General features: G+C 41.2%; 1 protein-coding gene across 13 annotated transcripts in view; it reads left to right on the top strand.

Moving 5' to 3' along the window:
* Positions 1–21,671, top strand: part of Il15 (interleukin 15) — an 84,335-nt gene that overhangs the window by 56,278 nt on the left and 6,386 nt on the right. For 9 of the 13 annotated variants that reach the window (XM_075976583.1, XM_075976572.1, XM_075976575.1 and 6 more), the window contains 3 exons: positions 14,160–14,255; positions 15,332–15,429; positions 16,375–16,459. In XM_075976583.1, coding sequence (XP_075832698.1) covers positions 14,244–14,255; positions 15,332–15,429; positions 16,375–16,459 — 195 coding nt within the window. In that variant the 5' untranslated portion in view covers positions 14,160–14,243. The remainder of the gene's footprint in view (positions 1–14,159; positions 14,256–15,331; positions 15,430–16,374; positions 16,460–21,671) is intronic. The other 4 variants (XM_075976579.1, XM_075976577.1, XM_075976581.1 and 1 more) reach the window with 2 other exon arrangements.

Here is a 21,671-nt window from a genome sequence, read left to right as displayed (position 1 = left end):
GCTCTTATCTGGCCACACTCAAAGCAGCCCATTGCCTGGCTCTTTACGGTTCATTGGTGGAATTCTGTCCTTATAAGTTAGGAATGAGGTTGCTGTTTCCTCACTGGCGACCAGCAAAAGCTGCTTACCAACCTGGAATCTCTGGTATTGTATTTCATGACACGCCTCCATCTCATAGTTTCAATATTATATAACGTACAAAATTTTGTCTGATTTTTCTAAAAATTTCTGTCTCTCTGCTTCCCTCTTTTTGCAGCAACTGGAAGACATCTGCCTTCTTTTTCTTTTCTTTCTTCTTTTACCTTTCTTTCTTTTTGTTCTCTGTGGCTAATGTAATTTTGTCCCTATCCAGCAATATCTCCAGTAAGCTGTTCAGTAGGACGTGGCATAGTCATGTGACCCACCACATGCTCTGGGATGATATTGCACTATACGTCTGCCTCCCATCATTCTCCCACTTTCTGGGGGGAGCATAAATCTGTGAGCCACAAAGAATTGGCAGAATTAATGGTAAAGCCTGCAGTAGGCTGGACTCCAGGGCTTTGTCCTTATGCCACGTTCACTGTAGGGCTTGATTTTTATTGATGGGCCTTATGGAAAGCAGCCATATAATTGTACAGCCAGTCTGTGTGGGCCCCAAATACTGCTGTAAAACGTCCCACCTCAGAGGGCTCCAGCGCAAGCTTCCCACTTCCTCATCCCATAAAACAGCAGGTCCAGATGGTCAAGCATCGCATAAATGATGTTTCGTTATGCTCTACATATTTTTTGATTTGTTTGTTAGCTTGTGTTTGTTAGGGTAATCTGCAGCCTTCTCCCCTCCATCTCGTGAACACATTGAAGAAATGTGGTCACGCAGTGTCATGGCCAAACACCCATGGAAATGACAGTTTTTCTACCTCCTTGCGTTTTTTTCTCAGTTAATTGAGTTAAGTGGCTGTGAGTCTCATAATAAGGCATCAAGAGAACTGCAGAAGATGCAAAATCAACTGAGAAAAGGTCAGCCAGGCATGGTGGCTGTTGCCTGTAATCCCAGGACGTGGGTTTCTGAGGCAGGTGGGTTGCCATGCATTTCAGCTTCTTAGTGAGTTACACGGCAGCCTGGTTACAGAATGAGACTGACTCTCTCTCTCTCTCTCTCTCTCTCTCTCTCTCTCTCTCTCTCTCTCTCTCTCTCTCACGCACGCACACACACACACACACACGAGGCCAGCCTGACTACAGAATGAGACCTTATCTCACACATACATGTAGCTTAATCTGGTTACAGAGTGAGACACAGTCTACAGACACATACACAAAAAAGTAGAAAGAAAGATAAAGAAAAATATAAAAGGAAAATCGTATCTATAATAATAAAATACACAGAGATAATTAACTAGTGATCACACAAAAAGTCACATGAACAAAAATGACCTAATGCTGCCATGACAGGAGAAACAGATACGAGGGTTGTCGCACTGATCTTATGTAGAGTAACCATGGCATGTGTTTCCTGGGCAGTAGGATATAAACATTGTTTTCTTTTCCGACAGCTTGTCTTCATGCTGCCAAAACAAGTTGTTACCTTTCCTCCTGGCATTCACCAGGCCATAGCTAAATTCCCAGAGTCAGCTCACAGATTCTAATAACCTCTAGTATGTTTTGAATAGTGTGGATTATGGGTTTAACAACTTAAACCACGTTTACTTGCTTATTCTTTAGGGAGAAGTCACTGCACAGCGCTGGGCTGCAACGTTACACTTATAAATCCAAAATTTCTCCAAATGACACAAGAATAATTTATAATGTGCTTGAGTCAATATCCCAGTATACTCCAGTTGTTGAAAACAATCTGGACTTGACTAATGAAGAATCTTTTCCTGGCTCTCGTAAAGCTAGGAAAATCCCAGGTGTGTGTGCTTAGGTCCACGTTCAAGCAAAGCCTGGTGGAGATCGGGTGGGACTTGTGAGGGAGCTCCAGGGCTGATGTTTTTCCTTTAGAAGGCTTTTCTTAAAAGATCTCCGTATTCTCCAATACACGGCTCTTTATTCTTTTGGGCCAGAAGTATATTTACCTTGGATGCTACATCTCTTTTAACTTCTACTTGATTACATTTTAAAGGAGCATAATATTTCTGCTATTCAAGATAGGTTACTGAAGTACGAAAAGAAAGCCAAACATGAAACTGCGGAGGACAATGAGTGTGGACACATATTGTCTTCTGAAGCGTTGGCTTTGCCTTTTTCTCTGTACTATGTTATGAGAAGCATTGATGCTGTCATTTTGATGGGCTCTGCCCGAAATGGATGGTTCAGTTCTGACAAGTCAAAGCCTCCGTATGACATTTGAAAGTGTTAAAGGGAATTAAATGAACAGTAAAATTGTAAATGGGGACTAAGCCGTAACTTCTCTCCCTGGAAGGGAGGATATTAGGGGTAACACGCACGTAGGGAAATATTTTTCCTGGTAATAAAATTAGGACAACAACAACCAACACAGAATGAATCCATTTGCATTGCCATTTGGCATAAAAAGAACAAGAGGAGCCTTCACCCTGCAAGCACCTCTTCTGCTAGGAATCTGCAATGCTGCCATAGTGCAGGGGAAGCAGCTGTTCATCTGTTTTCATTTTGTTTTGTCTTCCGTCTCTATTGCCATTCTATCAGTGCACGGCTCCATAAAGTTGTAAGCTTCTGTCAGGGAGACGACCGGGGCCGCGTGCTTTGGAAGCTAGTGTGCTAATCATCTAGCTTGCTAGTGTGATGTTTTCTTGTAGCTGGAGGGGGAAGTAAAACTTTGTGTATGACACACGGGGAGGAATGTGCCACCAATACCATGTGCAGAAAGTTTGCTCTCCTCAGTCTGTGTGCGCCCTTCTGGGGGATAAATGTCACGCCACTGCTTCCATTTCCTTTGCTCAAAAAGCGAAGACTCGTCAGGTGGTGGCTCCTGTCAGACACTGATGGAAAGCATTGCTGTAAAGCTGCTTCCTGGAGAGGGATTTATGTCTTGGTTATAAAGTAAACTTCTATAAAATTTGATCGGAAAGCATCTTTATTTGTTGCCAACCTGCTTGCTGTTAACACTCAGCACCGAGCTTTCCTTTTACTCAGGGCTGTGTCTGTCTTGCATGTTTGACATTTTCTTCACCTAAGCATGGCTCTTCTCCTTCAGAACAACTTGCCCACCAGTCTCCTGTAGAGAAGGACTGCAGAGTCCACCAAACTCGCCTCCCTGTGCGAGGAGACCAAGCCTTTAAGGCATCTCTTTTTGGACGTTTGAAACAACAAGGACCAAATGTCATTTAGCAGTTTTCCCTTTCCTACCCCAGGCATAGCTGCTGAGACATGTTTCTTATGAGACAGTCCTCAATGTCATCAAACAGCTTAGAGATTATCCCATTGCAGCAACTGCCCTTTTGTTTCAGTTCTGCCTTGTTACAAACTCTTGTTTCAACTTTTTTCTTTCCTTTCACCATATGGGTGCAGAGGACTGAAGTCAGACTTGACTGCAAATGCCCTTACCCACTGATGCATCTCGCAGGTCCTCTCTTTCCTTCCTATGGTCATGGATTTGTGTTCTTACCTGTAGGAGGAGCGGGCCGCAAATGGTGTAGGAGGTTCTTCTCTTTATGTGTTGCTTTCATTGGTTGAATAAAGAAACTGCCTTGGCCTTTTGATAGGGCAGCGTTTAGGTAGGCAGAGTAGAAAGAATGGAATTCTGGGAGGAAGAAGGCACTGTGGCAGATGCCATGAAGCTCTGGCCCAAGACAGATGTAGGTTAGAATCTTTCCCAGTAAGCAGTGGTGCTACACAGATTTTTAGAAATGGGTTACATCAAGATGTGAGAGTTAACCAATAAGAGGCTAGAGCTAATGGGCCAGGCAGTGTTTTAATTAATACAATTTCTGTGTGATTAAGCTAGCCAGGGAGCGAGACACAACCCGCCATTATTACTACTCTTACCTGCTGACATTTGTGATATTTGGTGGAGCCCGTTCACATCTGATGTGTCCTGTAGTTCAGGATGTGTCATGTAGTGTTTCTTTTTGATGTTAACTGAATGACGTAAGACAGAATGCCTATATTCCATTACAGCATGGTTTCCTTCCTCCCTCCCTGCCTTCCTCTATCCTTCACTCCTATCTTCCCTCCCTCCTTCCTTTCCTTCTACCCTTCCTCTCCCTCCATCCCTTCCTTAATCAAACACTTATGTATTGTTGCTTTGAATTCTTTTGTGAGACGAGTCACAAAAACTTCTATACCTTTCAACTTTTCTTAGGAGTTGGCACGTGCGATTACCATCCACAGAAAGGATCAGGAATTCTTTAAAGGGTAAAAAGTCTCAGTAATCTTTCACTTAGTATGGAAATGGGTTTCTTGGTGTTTTAGTTATAGTCACTATTTCTGGGCTGTGGCATGATGACCAAAAGCAACTCAGAGGGGAAAGGGTTTATTTGTCTCACATGTCCTGAATCACAGTTCACTGAGGGAAATCAAGGCAAAAGCTCAAAGCCAGGCAGGAACTAGAGACTGGAGCTGATGCAGGGCCATGGAGGAATGCTGTTCATAGCTTGCTCAGCCTGCTTTCTCACAGATCTCAGGACCATCAGTCCAGGGGCAGCCCTATCCACGGTGGGCAGGGCTCTCTCCTATCAATCACTTATTAAGAAAATGCCTAAGGGTTTGCCGATCTCCCAATTTATGGAGGCATTTTATCAGTTGCGGTTCCCTCCTCTCTGTTGACTCTAACTTGTGACAAGCTGACATAAAACTATCCAGGACACTTGGTGTTCAAAAAAAAACCTTAACAACGAAGTTGTTTCTTTGCATTTCTTCTTAATATAAGGAGAAAAATAAAAGAGCAGCTAGTGATTATTTGTGAGTTATGCCATGAGCCGTACCACTGCCAAAATGCCACCTGTGATCAGGACACAAACATTCTTTCCCGCTCACATCATTGGCTTGGTAAGATTCCATTCTCCCCAGACCTGAGTGGCCGAGGGAGCCAGAGGGAGGCAGCCAGATCCTTAGTGCACCTGTCCCTGCTCTGTAAGTTATGTGTCTTCTGCTTCTACTGGAATCAGAGGAAACCCTCTCCCCAGAGAATCCCTTGATTGGTTTCCTAGGTGCAAGAAGACTCTTTTTCAGCTAGATGTGCACAGTATTTCTCTGTGTGCCCTAGCCAAGTCAGTTGTTGCCTTGACTAAGGGCTGTTCCTGTGGGGAATTTTCTCTGTAGGCCATTATAATTTCCAGATACTTAATGATCCATTTTGTGGATGCTGGTAGCATATTGTCTTCAGATTACAATTTAATATACAAATTTATTGAAGTAATAGCAGCCGAAGAATGAGTCTAGTAGACAATATTTCTAATTCTATATAGTCAGCATAAGAACACCTGAACTATTCTTCTGTATGGAAGAGATTACTAATGTGCGACTTTGATCTTATGTGTACTTTCCTCTTTCAAAACCATTTTGCTGAGATGTATTTTTCCTAAACATTTGTTCATATACCAGCAAAAATAAGCTTAACTATTATCATCACATACAAGTTGCTAATAAAGCCATACCTAGATTTGCTGCTTTTGTATGTATTTATGAAGTTATGGTATTTGGGGGTGGTGGTGCTGGAGAGATGTTTCAGCAGCCACCAATGCTTGCTGCTCTTGAAGATTACCCAAGTTTGTTTTCCAATACTCAGGTCAGGTGCCTCACAACCACTTGTAACTTAAGTTTTGGGGGGATCTGTTGTCACCTTCTGGCATCTCCAGCGACTGTGCTCATGTATACCCATGCATAATTAAAACTAAAGTAAGATTTTTTTAAATTACAGCATGTTTTTAAGAGAAAATTTAAGATCTAGGAAATCTTTAATAATGATTTTTTCTAATTTTATTAGATAATGTAACTGGGAAATATTGATAGTTAAGTTCTTTCTTCATATACAAACATATCAAGAATTATATATTTTCTCCATCAAACTTTTAATCAAAGCAACTTTAATCACAAATTTCTGGCTAGAGTATATTTTTGCGAAGTGCTTTTTATGAATCAGTGGGTCAGTAATGCAAGATGTCAGTTTCATATATAGGCTCTGAAAAGTAAACAATGTGACTCTTTCCTTTGGCACAGTAGCCCATACCGAGTGTAGAGCCAGTCTCTGAAAGTTCTGAGATGTTCAGAGGCGGAGACGGTGTGGAGTAATAAACTGTTGATAGAGCGGAGTGCAGATAGCCTATCCTCTTGGCTGTTCATCACTGCAGGAAGCTGGAACAAGTCATTCAAGTACTTTAACAACTCCTGGCTCACTTCCCTCTTGCCCGAAAGTTGACCCTTTCCTAGGCTCAACACCAGGATCCAACAGCCGCAGATCAAATAGGCTTTGGGCGAACATCTGACCATGGGCAGAATTTTCTCCTTGTCATTATTTCTTGAACACTCTAATATATTCATTTCCACAGCACCAGCACTGCATTCAGCTCAGTATTATGGGTAATCTAGAGATATGTAAAAAAATGAGCAATTACGCTACCATTTTGTACAAGAAACTTGATTATCAGTACAGCTTGGCACCAAGAGTAAGGGGTTTTGAAATCAGAAGCAAGAAGGGGAAGGAGAGGATCCCATTCCAGGACGTTCTTGTTTGGTTCTCTGCATAGCAGTTGGATAAACATGAGAAGGTAATGCTAAGGAGAGAGAAGCGAGCTTTAGGTGGAAAAAAATGGTTTAAAAGACATTTTCAGGAAAATCTTTTCTGCTTTTACCTTTACTGAGATTTCTAAAGGTGACACGAGTCAGAAGTACTGAGAATGGGGTTGTGGAAAGGTTAATATCTAACTTCAGTGTGGAGGTCAAGATGCAGGAAAACATGACGCAGCAGATATCTGAAAATTCAGATATGGAAGCAGCAACCCAAAGCCATCCAGATAAGAGCTTCTGTCGTGCCTCTGTTTGAGGAAACGGAGAGAGTTCATGTGAGGGTCTTGGTTGGTAGTGACTGGCCCTGCACTTACGGAGTTAGCCATTACCATGTGACCGCCATATGCAATCAACTCAGTTCTCTTACCTTTAGCACCGACAGCCTCTCATGGACAACCAGGAGTTGTAAGACAACTCATTCAAGCAGAAGGACTGTTTATTGCATTTGAGCCACAGTTTATCTGAGAAGTAAACTCCTGGACTGAGTTTTTATAGTGGCTGAATTTTTAAAATGCCACATTGAATTCCTATCAAATGAAACTCTTGCTCAACATCATTGTCTAAGGAAACACTTGTCTAGAAAGTTCAGTTAGATTCCTCAGTGTGGTTGTGACAGTCACAGACAGCATGGCGTCAGGCTTCCTGTCCACGCATGTATCTCTTGACTTCTCTCAGTGTTCTTCAGCACTTCTTCATTGAAGGATCTGTTGCACTAACCCCCTTTCCAATTCAAAGTCTATCCACTTTTAATATCTACTTCCATGGCCCCTTGGTTACAAAGCTTCCTCTATTTTGGGAAGCATGTATTTGATATTATGTGTTACTCTTGTATCCATAATCCAGGTGCTTCTCCCACCCTCATCCTTAAATTTTATTTCATGTGTATTCATAGTTAATATATAAGTGTATATATTTGCAATGTATTAGCTTCTTCACAATAAATTTGAACCCACCATGGTAGTGGTTATGTCATTATTTTTCCCCTGAAAAGAAACAGGGCAACAGACCAGATCAGGCAGAGAGTTGGGAGACAGGTCTTTGTGTGGCTGCATGGAAACATGCCTAAGTATTAGCCCAGGGGATCGAGTTCATGTTTCTGCAGTGTTAACATTCATCCAGTTTTTCTACAGAAAGGAACCAATGGAATGGCTCACTATTGCAGAGTGGAGATATCAGCTTAGTTCAGACAATTAGAGCTAGGGAGTTCAGTGGACTCCGCACACTGCAGAGATGATTGCTCAGTCTGCATGCCCAGCAGTGACAATCTCAGGACGAAGGCACGAAGGGTTCCTTTTAAGTCCATGTTGGAAGACTGAAAGTCCAGTGTCACTGTAGCATGGCAGCGTAGCAGCAGCAGGGTAGGTGTGTTCACCAGCAGAGAAAGAAGGAAAACAGACATAAGGCAATGTCACCTACTTTGGGGGAAGGTCTACCCTCTCCACTACTCCTTAAAGAAAAGAATATTCCATACCCTTGCATAGGCATTTCTCTTAATTGACTGCAGGCTAAACTAGTTGACAACCAAACTCAAACTACACAGGCTCTCCAAGAAAGGGAATCCCAAGTGAAGAGTGAAATTCAAACACTTTCATACATTTCTTTAGAAAGGGAAAAATAATCACATATGCCAAGTATTAAAAGCTTAAAAATACCAATTAACACAGAACTATATTACATTTATCTTCCTGATCAAGCTTTATGATATTTCCTTCCTTCCATTTTACAATTTTATTTATTGATTGATTGGTTTTGGTTTTTTGATTCAGGATTTCTCTGTGTGGCTTTGGAGCCTGTCCTGAAACTCACTCTGTAGACCAGGCTGTCCTCGAACTCACAGAGATCCGCCTGCCTATGCCTCCCGAGTGCTTGGATTAAAGGCATGTGCCACCACCACCCAGCTCTTTCTTAGCAATTTAAAGAGTTATTATTACTTTTAGACAACATTGTAATACATGTCTGCATGGGTATGTACACATGTGTGTGCAGGTGCTAGTGGGAAGAAGAAGGCATCAGGTCCCTTGGAGCTGGAGAGAGAAATGACTGCGAGTTGCCCAACATAGGTGTTGGGAACCAAACTTGGGTCCTCTATGAGAGCAGTCAGTACTTTTAATGGCTGAGCCATCTCTCCAACCCCCTCTTCATGTACTAATGATTTTTCTACTTTTACTGTATGAATAAGATACATTTCTTCAGAAAGGTATATCGGTATTTCTCCTAGCGGCTGACGGTTTTAGGAAGTAGCTATTATTAGGAAGGGCACACATCTGACTTCCTCCCTGCTGGAGGCTCAGACGGTATGGTGGAAATAAGACTTCCCGGGCAGCCCTTCTGCCTTGCCTGCTGAGCTGGCCCACTGTGGTCCATGGTAGGAAGGTGTGGGATGGGAGGAGCTTAGGATGCCATGTGTTTACATCCTTAGGGTTACCAGCCAGTCTAGATCCTCCAAGACATGAGGTGGGGTCAGGCTGTCCTTGGGAGGTGGGCAGATGGAAGGAAATGTTGATGGTATGCTTGTCACTAACTCAGGATGACTTTTAGGCAAAGTATGGGCATCACTGTGGACAACCTGCACACCTCTGCGTGCACCCCCTGTGTGGAGGATGCAACCTAAGCACCAGGGTGCCCTGGCGAATCTGCCTCCATCTGAAGTACCCAGTGACTGCATGCCCTCCAGGATGCTGTGGCGACTCTGCCTTTGTCCGAAGTACATATGCATACTCTTTTCTTTTCCTTGTTCACGGATAGATTGTTTCTAAGTCATTCTCAGGACTGTTCTTTTGGCATATGGACTTTGGCCCAGGAGTAACTCTGCATCTACTTCCTTCAACCCTCTGCCCTAACTTTTGCTAAAAGGGAGTTTTAAATGTGTCTTACCCAAGCAAATTTATATTTAATGCTTCATTATTATATTAGAATCAGATCATCTTGTGGTAAGAGTGCCCATTTCCTCCATTCATGAACGTAGTTGTGTGGCTGTTTTCCCCAGGAATAAAAAACACTTTATCCCAATTTCTGGGTCTAAGGGGTGCTAATCTCAAGTTGGTAAACCCCTAAAGATTCCTCTTCCTGCTTCCCCAAGAAGACACACACTTTTCAGGGCCCACTTTCCTCCAGTGCACCTTCAGGGCGAGAGAGGGAAGAGCATGGATGCTCACCAAATGTTTGATCCTGTCTCCTAAAGCAGAAGAGTGCTCAAGGGCCCTCTCAGCTTCAGAGTGTGTTTTAGCTATTTTCCCTTCTCCCCCACCGCCGGTCCTGAAGCCATGCCCATTGTACTGCGTGTGCAAAAATGTGCTCCGGAGACCAGAAATGCCATCCATTTTGTAAAAAGCACAAACAAATCTCGTTAATAATAGCTTTTCTGGGAATGACGGTGTAGGTCATTTAGAATATGCGAGCCTGTTTCAGAAACGTCCAGACCAAAGTACAAAATGCTGCTTGCGTTCAGGAGAGCAGGGGCTCGGCGTGCCCAGGAATGTGGTAATGGCTCTCTCTCCGGTGTTAGCTGGGACCAACAAGGCAAAGCACTGGAGTCCCTGCGCTGTTCTTCTTTCCTGTGCTTTCTGGCCTTTCCCTCCCAGTGTCTCCCTGGCTTGTCTTTTTGGAACTCATGGTTTTAGGCCATTGTATTATGTTTTCACTCCCCCCATTCCTTAAGCTGCCAAGACCTAGTCACGTCCGCTGGAACCTGTTCTTTTGTTTCCTAGTTGCCGTCTTTAGAGCATATTTTGACTTCCATTTTTAAGAATTTAGGTTAACTGATAAGTATTTTCTTTACCTGCAAAGCCAAATAAATGGCTTTTCTCCTTTGGTTTATGAATACAGCTGATGGCATGAGATGTCTCAGATACGCAGGGATAAAAATCTATTTAGCCCATTTTCATTGTTCACTCGACTTACTTCTGGGTGAAATTGCCCCCCCCCCCCAGAACAGTTAAGTTTTCTCTTGATTCTTTCAATTGATCAGCTTAAAATACCCTAAATAAAAATGGTAACCTTGGAATGCACTTACGCCTTCCTTTCTTCACACTTTGTCTCCCATGGCAACCACCCATGCCCTTTGCTTCCTGTTGTTGTTGTAGTAAGTGTTCATGGATAAGTCAGTAGGGCCTCACATTAGAGCTAAGGATGGAGCACATGAGGAATGTTTTTTGTCTTTATAATATGGTGTCTGTTATAGTGGCTGTGATGGTTTTATGAGTGTATATAATTACCAGAATTCTGCATAAGTATGCTGACAATCTTGTTGTCAGAGGTTTCTGTCCTGCCTGGTTCCCACAATCATTAAGTCCCCCCAAAAAATCACACAGAGGTCTACATTATTTATAAACTGATTGTCCCATTAGCTTAGACTTCTTATTAACTTTTACAACTTATATTAGCCCATTATTCTTGTCTATGTTTGCCACGTGGCTCGGTACCTTATTCAGTGAGGCAGTCACATCTTACTTCTTCTGTGCTGGGTCACCACTGCAGAATGCGTCCTTTTACCAGAATTCGCCTGTTCTCATTGTCCCTCCTCCACTTTCTGCCTGGTTGCCCCGTCTATACTTCATGCCTGGCTACTGGCCAATCAGCATTTATTTAAAATATAATTGACAGGATACAGACTATTGTCCCACAGCACAATCTAAGTACCCTTAACCTCTGCACCATCTCCCCAGCCCCAGTTCTTACGTCTTCTAAGGTCTGACAAGAGAGTGCTTTGCTCTCCTTCTTCCCAATGAGCACTGGTTAAGGTAGGATGTTGATGTTGAAGCTGAATTTCTTCGTCTTGTACAGCATCATCAGGTCTCTGTGCTGCTTGCCTTTAAGCAACTGGCTGTGAACACGTATATCCTTTAAATTGCTTATTGTTTATTTACCCCCTTTATCTTCTTTCAGTGTGAATGCTTGTGTTTTTTTTATTTTTATTTTTTTCACTTCCTTGAAGTTTCCTATTGTGGTTTTTTGGTTTCTTCATCTTTTCCATTCTTTCTGGAACTCCTTTTAGGTTATATATTATAATTTTTAGCCCTCTCCCATAATTTCCATCTTTCTTCCCATGCAGAATGCCTTGGGAGAATTTCTTCTTACTTTGTGAGGGTTTGAATAAAGAGCTTTTAGGGTATCTCTGGAGTAAGATATCCTAATGACTGTTTCTGGACAGTTGGTTAGGTTTTGTTGTTATGTTTTTCTAAAGAAGCTGTCCAGCATGTCTGCCCACAGAATTGGTTTAGCTGGAATTTTTCAAGAACACTTATGAAAGTAGCTTTTGAAAACATTTCTGTAAAATATCAAAAAATAAAATAAACCTAGACAAGTCCACTTATCATATGCCTCCTGTGTGTGCTCTCTATTGCAAACGACAAACTATCTAAAGTGTTTTATATTTATTTTGTATCAATTTAAAATTAATTTTTGTTTAGTTGTTCTTTATTGGATAGTGCTTACAACTGTGCGGTCCCGAACCTTATGCTTGCTACTGGGCACTTTAGTCTTACATGGGTAATGTTTATCCTGGAAATAGTTTTGTTAACAGAGCAGCTGATCTCGTTTTCATCATTCCCAAAAGCCTTAACTTATTTCATTAATATATGTGTATATGCCCATATATCTTTATGTGAAGTGATATTTTAAAAGCATGAAAAATCTTGACTTGTCACTTATTTTTGCTGTATTATGATGGACTGTAAGATTTAGAATCATGTGCCAGTCTATTTCCTGTTTCTATTGCAACATCCCTAAGGCTGGACACCTCTAAAGAAAAGAGGTATATTTGACTCACTATTCTAGAGCTGAAAGTGCAAAACCAAGTGGCCTTATTAGCTTGGCCTTGGTGACGGTGCCACTTGGGTTGTATGTGGCTTCACCATGGTGAAAATGCACACAAGAAGGATAGGGCACATGGTGAAACCGTAAGCCAGGCTGGCTTTTTCATAAGGACTCACTCTAATGGGAACTGGGTAGGTTTACTATAGAATCCCACTAATTCTTCCCAAGGGCAACTAGACAACAGTTATTGCTAAATTGCCAGTGTAAGGTGCACCAAGACATCCAAAGACATGACTTTCTCAGCTGTGTTTAAATGAGGATGGAATAAGGGATCAGCAGGAGCCAGGCATTGCCAACAAGCCAAATATTTGTCCATCAAGAGGTGTTTGGTGAGTCAGAGGCATCAGCCACCTAGTTTGAAGCTGAGTTGGGTTACAGCCTAGATGCCTCTGGAGTCTTCCCTGCTTAAGCTTTCCATGTGGGTCAGGTGACTTAGGTTTTGAATGCAAACATCAACCATAGGCGTAAATAAGGCTCGGCCATTCTGGTCCTTGCACATGCAAGCTTAATATATGAACTATAGTTGGAGGAAAAGGCTAATGCCAGAGCCACGTGGAACATGGATCAAGACTGCACAGAAACACAGCATTGCCCACACACCTCTAGTATCGTGTTTTATGTTCCTATAAATATTAGTTTTTTTTTCCTTTTAAGAATGATACATTATCATTATACAGGATGACAAGATGGCTGGGTAGGTGACGCTACTTGCTGTCAAGATGGATGACCTAAGTTTGATCGCAGAAACCCAAGTGGTGGAAAGAGACAGGGAACCCTACAATTTGTTCCCTGACTTCCAAACATGCACTATGGCATGTGCATAGTGCACGCATAGACACACACACAGACGCACACTCACAGAGACACATACACAGAAACACACAGATATACATGTAGACACACAGACACACGCACACAGATATGCACAGACACACATAGGCATACACACACGATGTAAAAATAAGGCTAATAATCTGTGCATAATTTACAGCAAATATTTACACATTAGGAAGCATCTTAAAGTATAAAAATCAAGATAATTAATTGTGATAAATTATATTATATTAACCAAAGATATTAACATTTTTATCGGCAAGTTTAATTAATATGTATCAATTTTAAGTCTAGGAAGACTGTCTACATTTGATGTATTTTGAGTTTGAATATTTTAATGAAATGGAGTTCAGTGGGGATGTTTTACCATCACATGTTCCCGTACTTTGATTTTGTAAACAAACATAATTTTGTTATTTAGGAAATGTGTAGATGGTGTTCCAATTAATTATTTTGAAGAGCAGACCTAAGATCTATTTGAAGCCTGCAGATGTAGCTGTTACTGTAAATTAGATCATCACCTGGTGGCTATTTGGATGTCTCTAACTCTAATTGCTGTGGCCCTGAAGTCTGTTAGATCTGGGACACAGCGAGGAAGACAGGGTTTTGGTCTTTGGATTCAACAAACCTGGTCTCTAGTTTGGGCAGTCATGAGGCCAGATCAGGTTTCCCAAATGCTCTCAGGACTGTTTGATGTGATGTGTGTGTTAAGGAACATCTCCTTTGGGAAGTAGATGCTCCGTAAACACCAGGTCTTTCCCTCTTTGTCCCCGAGTTGCCCGCGTGTGTTTTGATTGTCATCCTTTACCCTGGTTGTGTTCCAGAAGGCGTTCTGCATGGATGGCAGCTGGAAGCCCATCGCCATAGCCAGCTCTTCACCACTTAAGCACTTACCTGGGCATTAAGTAATGAAAATTTTGGTAAGGAAAAAGCAGACAAAAATAGCATATTTCTTAAAAGGTCACCCTCATCTCAACTGGATTTTATAATAAATGGTATGCTTATTCTCTAAACGTCTCTGGCTTGGACAGACATCTGTTTTCCCACGGTTTGTCTTTATTTTAAAGATAAGTAATGTGCATTTTTGAACAAGACTAACAGTCTGCCCGTTCTCTCCATGCCATTGGTAATGCATTATTTTACTTGGCTCAGCCTCTCTTGTTCTCCAAGTGTCTATTTACCACAGAAGTTATGCCTTTGAGGTCAAGGTCTGGTGTTATGCATCTTTTCAGCAGAGACTAAATAGAACACAGTCTTCTGGTGGCTGAAATATTGGCTGACATTATTCTCTGTAACTATAAAAAGCTTTGAAAATACTAAAGAGTCAGGTCAAAGACTCAATTCTGGGTTTGTCTCAGACAAAAAACTTTCTAATTAACCAGGAAAAGCTTTTATGTCATGGCTGTTTTAATAGTAAAGGATACACTTCTTGAGACAGGGTCTCATCACTCCGTAGCCCTGGGTAGCCTGGAATTCACAATATAGACCAGGTTCGACCTCACAGGATTTCATGTCCTCTCTCTCTAGTTCCAGGATTGATGGCATGCACTATCTGGCCCAAATAACTTTACTCGTTTCATTTCTATCCAGTTTTTCTCCATGTGATAATAATATGTTTTGATTTCCATATACTTGCATGAAATTAATGTACAATTAGTTGCTTGCTGTTGGTTCACATTCTTAATCTGGACTGCATGTACTGTGTGGTCTATTAAAAGGAGAGACAGTGCTGAAAGAGCTGACTGGTCCTAAGGATGTGTGTGTCAATTGCTAAGAATATCATTTTATCATTGACCTTCAGCTGGAGAAATAGCTGCTGGAGAGTCTGGAGATTAGAGAAAAGCAGAAGATTCACTGAACCTTCACTGTTTCTGTTAAAGATTATTGATTGTGAAAAGGCAGCGCTACAATTTTGCACCTAAAATATGACAAAATGCAGTCTTACATGTTTGTACTAGAGATATTTCACCATATCATCTGCAATGATGTTTTCCAGAAACCATATATGAGGAATACATCCATCTCGTGCTACTTGTGTTTCCTGCTGAACAGTCATTTCCTAACTGAGGCTGGCATTCATGTCTTCATTTTGGGGTAATTTCCTCTTTAATTATAACTGTTACTATGTCAACAGCATGCTCATTTGTCCTTGAATTTCTTCCTGTTGGAAAGTCACTATGTTCGGTTTGCTAGTGTAGAGGTCTTCACCATTCAGGGCTGGACATGCCGGTGACTGTGGAGATGCTTAGGGAACTTAACTGAGGATTTCTGCACCTTGGCAGTTCTCCACATTCTATCCCCCAAAGCAATCAAGCTTCTTGCTATAAATATCCCATTTACTGATATCATGCATGTGAATTGTTCCCCTTAAACAGACTCTCATTGGCCGACATACGTTGTTCATGACCCTTCTGAGAATAACTGTGTTTCCTGAGGCATTATGAATCACTTGACCATCACTTCATCAATGTGTCTTTTATTCTGGATATTAAATTTCAGTTTTAACCAAAGAGAATAAATTTGTGATCATCCATCTTATATTAAGTGTTCAGTGACTCTGAAATAGTCCTAGCATCAGAATAGTGTGAGCACAGTGAAAGAGGCATGGTTATCAAGCTGTAAGGGACATTTCTCCTCACAATTGTCACATGGAAAAGATCAATGCTTAAGGTTTTACACTTACTAGCCCCCAAACTCTCATGGAACTTGTACTTCAAGAACATTTATTGAGCATGCCGCACATCCGATGTTCTTCCTGTTTCACTGTGATCAACTGCGTGTGGTTACTTACAAATGATCTAATTAGCCTTTCTCTAATCTTCAAGGTTGGACAGTCCTCCTCAAATTAGCTCTGAGTATCAAAGGTGTACTGTATATTTGATGTTTCTATTCACCCACTGAGCAGTTGAGTGCAGAGACAGAAAAAGCTGGGCTTTTCCCCCAGTGGGAATATAAATGAACTTGGCCACGCTCTTGCTTAGATCCTCAGTCAGACAACAGCATCCTCTCTCAAATGCCTGTCTTTGTGCTCTCTTCCAGCTGTGTCAGTGTAGGTCTCCCTAAAACAGAGGCCAACTGGAGGGATGTACTGAGTGATCTAGAATATATTGAGTCTCTTATTAAAGTGAGTATTCATTTTTCTTTTCTTTTCGTTTAAAGTTCATATTTGATATCTCTTATTTGTATAGTGATTTTTATTCTGAGAATTCCATACATGAATATAGTAAAATATGATCATTTCTACTCCCCATTTTGCTCCTCTTAAGTTCCTCTCTTCTATCTTTCCACTGTGTCCATGCCCAACGTTGTATGTTTTTTTCTTGATTTTTGATGACCCACTAAGTCCAATTAGTGTTGCCGTATGTACATGGCTATGTGGCCATCCCCAGGAACACAGGAAAATAAACATGAAAATGACATCAGAAGAGAATAATTCTCCCTCCCCCAACAGCTACTAAGTACCAGCAGGTCCCATGGGAGCAGAACCAGGAGAGCACATCCCCATCTCCGCGGTCATCTTGGCAGACTAGATCTTGTACAGGGAGCAACGCACTCTGAGTTCATGCACGTGGCAGCCACATCACATCGAGAAGACAGTGTTTCACTGTACTCCTCTTCACCCTCTGGCTTTCAGATTTCTCTGCCTCCTTTTCATCAGCATGCTCTGAGCCTTGGCAGGACAGGGAGTATGGCTGATGAAGGTATCTCATTTAGTGCAGAGTAATCGATTTCTTCTTGGTAGCACTTTGACTAATTATGCCTCAGCACTGGTTGCTTCCCATTGAAAACAAAAGAAGTCTCTGTGGCCAAGACTGGTAGGATACCAGGCCTGTGAATACAACCATAGATATATAGAAGGTAATTTGATAGCATGGCCATTAAGAAAATATCAGTAGCAGGTTCTACCCTAAGGTGTATGACCTACCAGCCATGGGCTTTTGATCAAGATTTTAGTTCTAGACATGAGGTTTCTTAAAATCTGTTAGTTATCCAAAATAGTCTTGCCACAGCCATATCTTGCATGGCTGGTTGCTATTGTGGTATGTAGGAGTCAGTGCGGGAAAGATAATTGATGTCATTTTCCCCCCGAAAAACATATGATGGCTATAAGGTATGTGTCTCTTACGTTTTGCTATAAGCTCCCATGAAATAATACCATTTGAAATAATAATACTTGTGAAGAAACACATGAACTTTGCAAAACCACCTAAGGCATTTCTTTTAAGTTCGAATTATTGTGAAAACTTACACCTTTATCATAGTTAAGAGCCTGTGGCTAGACCGGCCCTAGACTCTGGTGAAGAACTTGTTACTATCATTCTGCTAAATGTATAGCGTGAAAATGATTCCTAATGACTTATCATTAAACCCATAGAGTAGCGCATTCCCCAACCCTCATCAGAGAAACTTCTTTTGTGGTAAATGGTGATTACCATAGAGATCCACAACTGGTCAAGGAATAGAGCATGAGAGACAACAGAATGCTCAGCCCTAAACACAACATCTATATGATGCACCCTCTTCCCCATGGGATTCTTTGAAGAAGAGTTATTGGAAAAATGGTAAGAGTCCGAGGCAGGAAAATGACTATAAGGAAACAATGTTTTTCAACACAACAGAGCAGCTATCCATATGAGCTGACAGCAGTTATGATAGCATCCTCAAGATTCACACAATCTCAAGCCAAATAAAATTCTAGCAGTTATGATAGCATCTTCAAGACCCACATAATCTCAAGCCAAATAAAATCCCAGCCATAAGGGCAGAGGTTGACATGACGTTCACTCCAAGCCGAGGAAATACTAGCAATTAGTAGTCTCTGAGAGCGGGAGAACAGGTTTTCTTTAAGGGTGGGCCCTGGAGGGTCATCCAGCTCCAGTGCAGGGTCTCACACCTAGCAAGAGTATATGGGCTGCACTTCATGGGGAAAGGAAAAAGGAAAGAAAAGACGAAGACACAAAGCTGGGTGGATAGGAAAGGGGTGTGGACATGGAGGGAGTTAGAAGAAGAGTAAATTTCAAAAAAGTTTACAACATTTTCAAGGAATTACTAAAGGATTCAAAAGTCAATGCAATTCCTAAGCAATGTAACTAAGGAGCTCCATTCCTCATAAATCAGAAACACTCCCTCCTTATCTGGAAAGCAGATTCCATGAAGGGGACCCAACATGACATTAGCTCTGGAATGAGATACCATTTCTGGGCTTTGTAGATTTTCTTCTCCTGCCTAGAGGCAACAGTATCCTAGGAGCAGGCTCCACTGAATCTAGTCAGGAAAGTCAGGAATATCATTCTAACTGACAGTACTGGGGGTATGTGTTGTCCCCATGGGCCAGTGTTTTCCAACAGAAGCCAGGGAACTTGGTCTGAAGAAGTGAGGAATACAATGGAAAGTCTGTAGAGGTCCTGAACACTAAGATGCTGTTAGGATCATAGCTCACAGTAGCAGTTCAGACTACAGGCAAAACATCTCAATAGGTGACTGACTGCATATTCAAACAGAGTACTTAAGTAGGACAAGAATCTCCCAGTATAATAGCTATCATACCCAGCTACAAGGAAAACTAATTAATCATACCAAGAAGAAGGAAGTCACAATCAAGACCATTATTAGTCTTAAATTAGTATCAAGTAAAGCCAATATGATGAGAAATATAACTGCTAATTCCAAGAGCAACGTTAATGACAAAAGAAAATTCACGAAGAAGAAACATTGATTCTTAATATATATGCCCTGAGCAACAGAGTCTCAAAATTTGTGATACAAAAATTTAACAGCTCAAAGGAAAAACAAATGTATGATTACAGTTCTGGATTTCACTGTCTCTAGCCCAATAACTAAGTAAACTATTAAGCAAAAGATAGAAACCATGAGAAAACAAACTAATAGGATTTACTTTATGCATGAAACATTCTACTCAATGGCATCAGAACAAACTTTCAGCAATTCCCGTAGAATGCTGAAAGACTAAATAAATATATTCTCAGCCACAAAGTCAGGTCCATGAAACTCACCAAAATTGATCATGCATAAAGTATGTTTAAAACACAATAGAATCAAAATGTAGATGAAAAAGTGAAAAAAATACATTGGTGAAGTTCCCCAAATTTACAGGTTACATAATATATTTCTAAATAGCACAGGGGTTGAAGACTGATTCTCAAATATAGGAAAAAAATGCATAAAACTGAGTAAAATGAAGTCCAATCTGTTAAGATGTGAGCTGCTAAGGATGAGGAAACTTAAAAATTAGACCAATGTGCTAGAAATGAGGGAAAGTGCTAAGATCAAAGCAGCAACCTAAGTTACATCTCCCCAAGTTAGAGGAGTCACAAAATAAATTCAACACAAGTAGAGGGAGGAAGAGAGTTGATCTTAGAGAAGAAATTAATGAAACTGAGGGCAGGAAAGTGGTGGGCAAATCAGTGAAGCAAAAGGGTATTAATTTGAAAAAAAATCAGTCAAATTAATTAACATCTAATAATAAGAGAGAGGAAACACAGCGCCAGTACCAGGGGTGGCTGGTGGCTCTTGGCCCAGAATCTGTGGTAATCAACGTCATTATCATTTCCCTTGTTATCTTGTTGTAACTTCAGATTCTGCACCAATGACCTACAGAAAATTGGCCAGTTCTTCAAACACAAACACCCCAAACATAGCAATAATGAAACCAATGGTTCAGGTAATCATCTATTTAATGATGTTCCTAGTCTCTTCCAGGGCCTGGGAGGAAGGAAGCCCCTCTCACTCAGCTTGGGAGACTGATCTTACCCTGATGTGTAATATGATACCAAGACAAGGGACTCTCATACCCTTAGTATTAAATTTCTCAATTAAAATATTATCATTCAGATCTTTCAGTGTATAATATAAAAAGAATATCATCAATATAAGGGATACATTCTAAGTATGCAAATATTTTCATATTTGAAGATCAATCAATCAATCCAACCTGACATATCAGGAGCCTAAAAAGCAAATCATATCAGTTGATTTAGAAAAGACATGATTAATACAGCACCTCTTGTACAGAATGGATTTCCCTTCCTTAATTACTGTCTACAACCTTTAGTGTGACTGTGTTTTCATACAGGATCTTTAAAGAGCCATTTAAGTTAAAATAGGGTCATTAGGATGATGTGAATCCAATGTGGCCAATGTCCTTAGGAAGATGGAAAACCATGCAATTACCCACAGGAGGAAGATACCCTGAGGAGATTGAGAGAAGACAAGATAAGCTTGATGAGGCTCAGAAGAAGACTTGGGAGACTATTGCTGGCACATCCTTCTGGGACTGATTGCCTGCAGAATTTGAGAAAATTACACACCTTTATTTAAGCTGTCCAACTCATATGAAATTCTAACAGTTTCAGTGAACTGCTGTAGAACTAGTTCAAGACAAACTATCTCAGCAGAGGAGACACAGAGGGCATCTTCTTCAACTTTATGTATATGTACTCAAATACCTCAGACTACTCCTTGCTAGTGAGTGAAAGACAGCTTTTCCCCAGGACTCAAAACAAATCTCTGACCATTTTTATTCACCATGGGCTTCATTTTGGTGCACCTGTAGAGTCAAGTCTTATCCAGTGACAAAGAAGTAAGTAGCCAAGCCAAAGAAGCAAACACCCCAAGAGCACACCATACAGTGAACACACTGTATTTACGAAGGCCAGTAAAGAGGCTTCCTGCTGTGGGATTCCAGCTGCTTGTCCTTGTGACAAGATTACAGAACAAATACAAAGATGCCTGGACCACAGGGTTTAGAAAGGAGAGAAGGGCCATGTGGTGGTGGCACATGCCTTTAATCCCAGCACTCAGGAGGCAGAGGCAGGCAGATCTTTGTGGTTCGAGACCAGCCTGGTCTATAGAGCGAGTTCCAGGACAGGATCCAAAGCTATACAGAGAAACCCTGTCTCAAAAAAAAACATAAATAAATACATAAATAAATAAATGAAGGAATAAGGAGAGAAGGATGAGCAGGCAGAATATGGGTTCTCTGTAACACAATACAACTCCAATGTGTGGTATCAGAATGGTGGATACCTGCCACTGTATCATCAAAGTCCGTTATATATGTATCCTGTAACTCTTCTCTATCACAGTGGTAGCAATCAGCGTATGCTACTATAACAAAATACACCAAGATAATTAATTTTAAAACATAAAGGGTTTATTTTGACTGATGACTTTAAACCAATGATTTGGAGCTCTCTGGTGGGGCTGACAGCTTCTAGTGTCAAAGCAAGCTGCTCACATTTTGTCTAGAAAGTAAAACGAAGGAAAAATGAAGAGGTGAAAGTCCTAACAAGCACTTTAAAGTCACATTCCAGGGC

Source organism: Microtus pennsylvanicus, chromosome 6, assembly GCF_037038515.1.
Source record: "Microtus pennsylvanicus isolate mMicPen1 chromosome 6, mMicPen1.hap1, whole genome shotgun sequence".
Classification (NCBI taxonomy): domain Eukaryota; kingdom Metazoa; phylum Chordata; class Mammalia; order Rodentia; family Cricetidae; genus Microtus; species Microtus pennsylvanicus.
The sequence above is the reverse complement of the archived record's forward strand: the minus strand, read 5'-3'. Positions and strand labels throughout refer to the sequence as shown.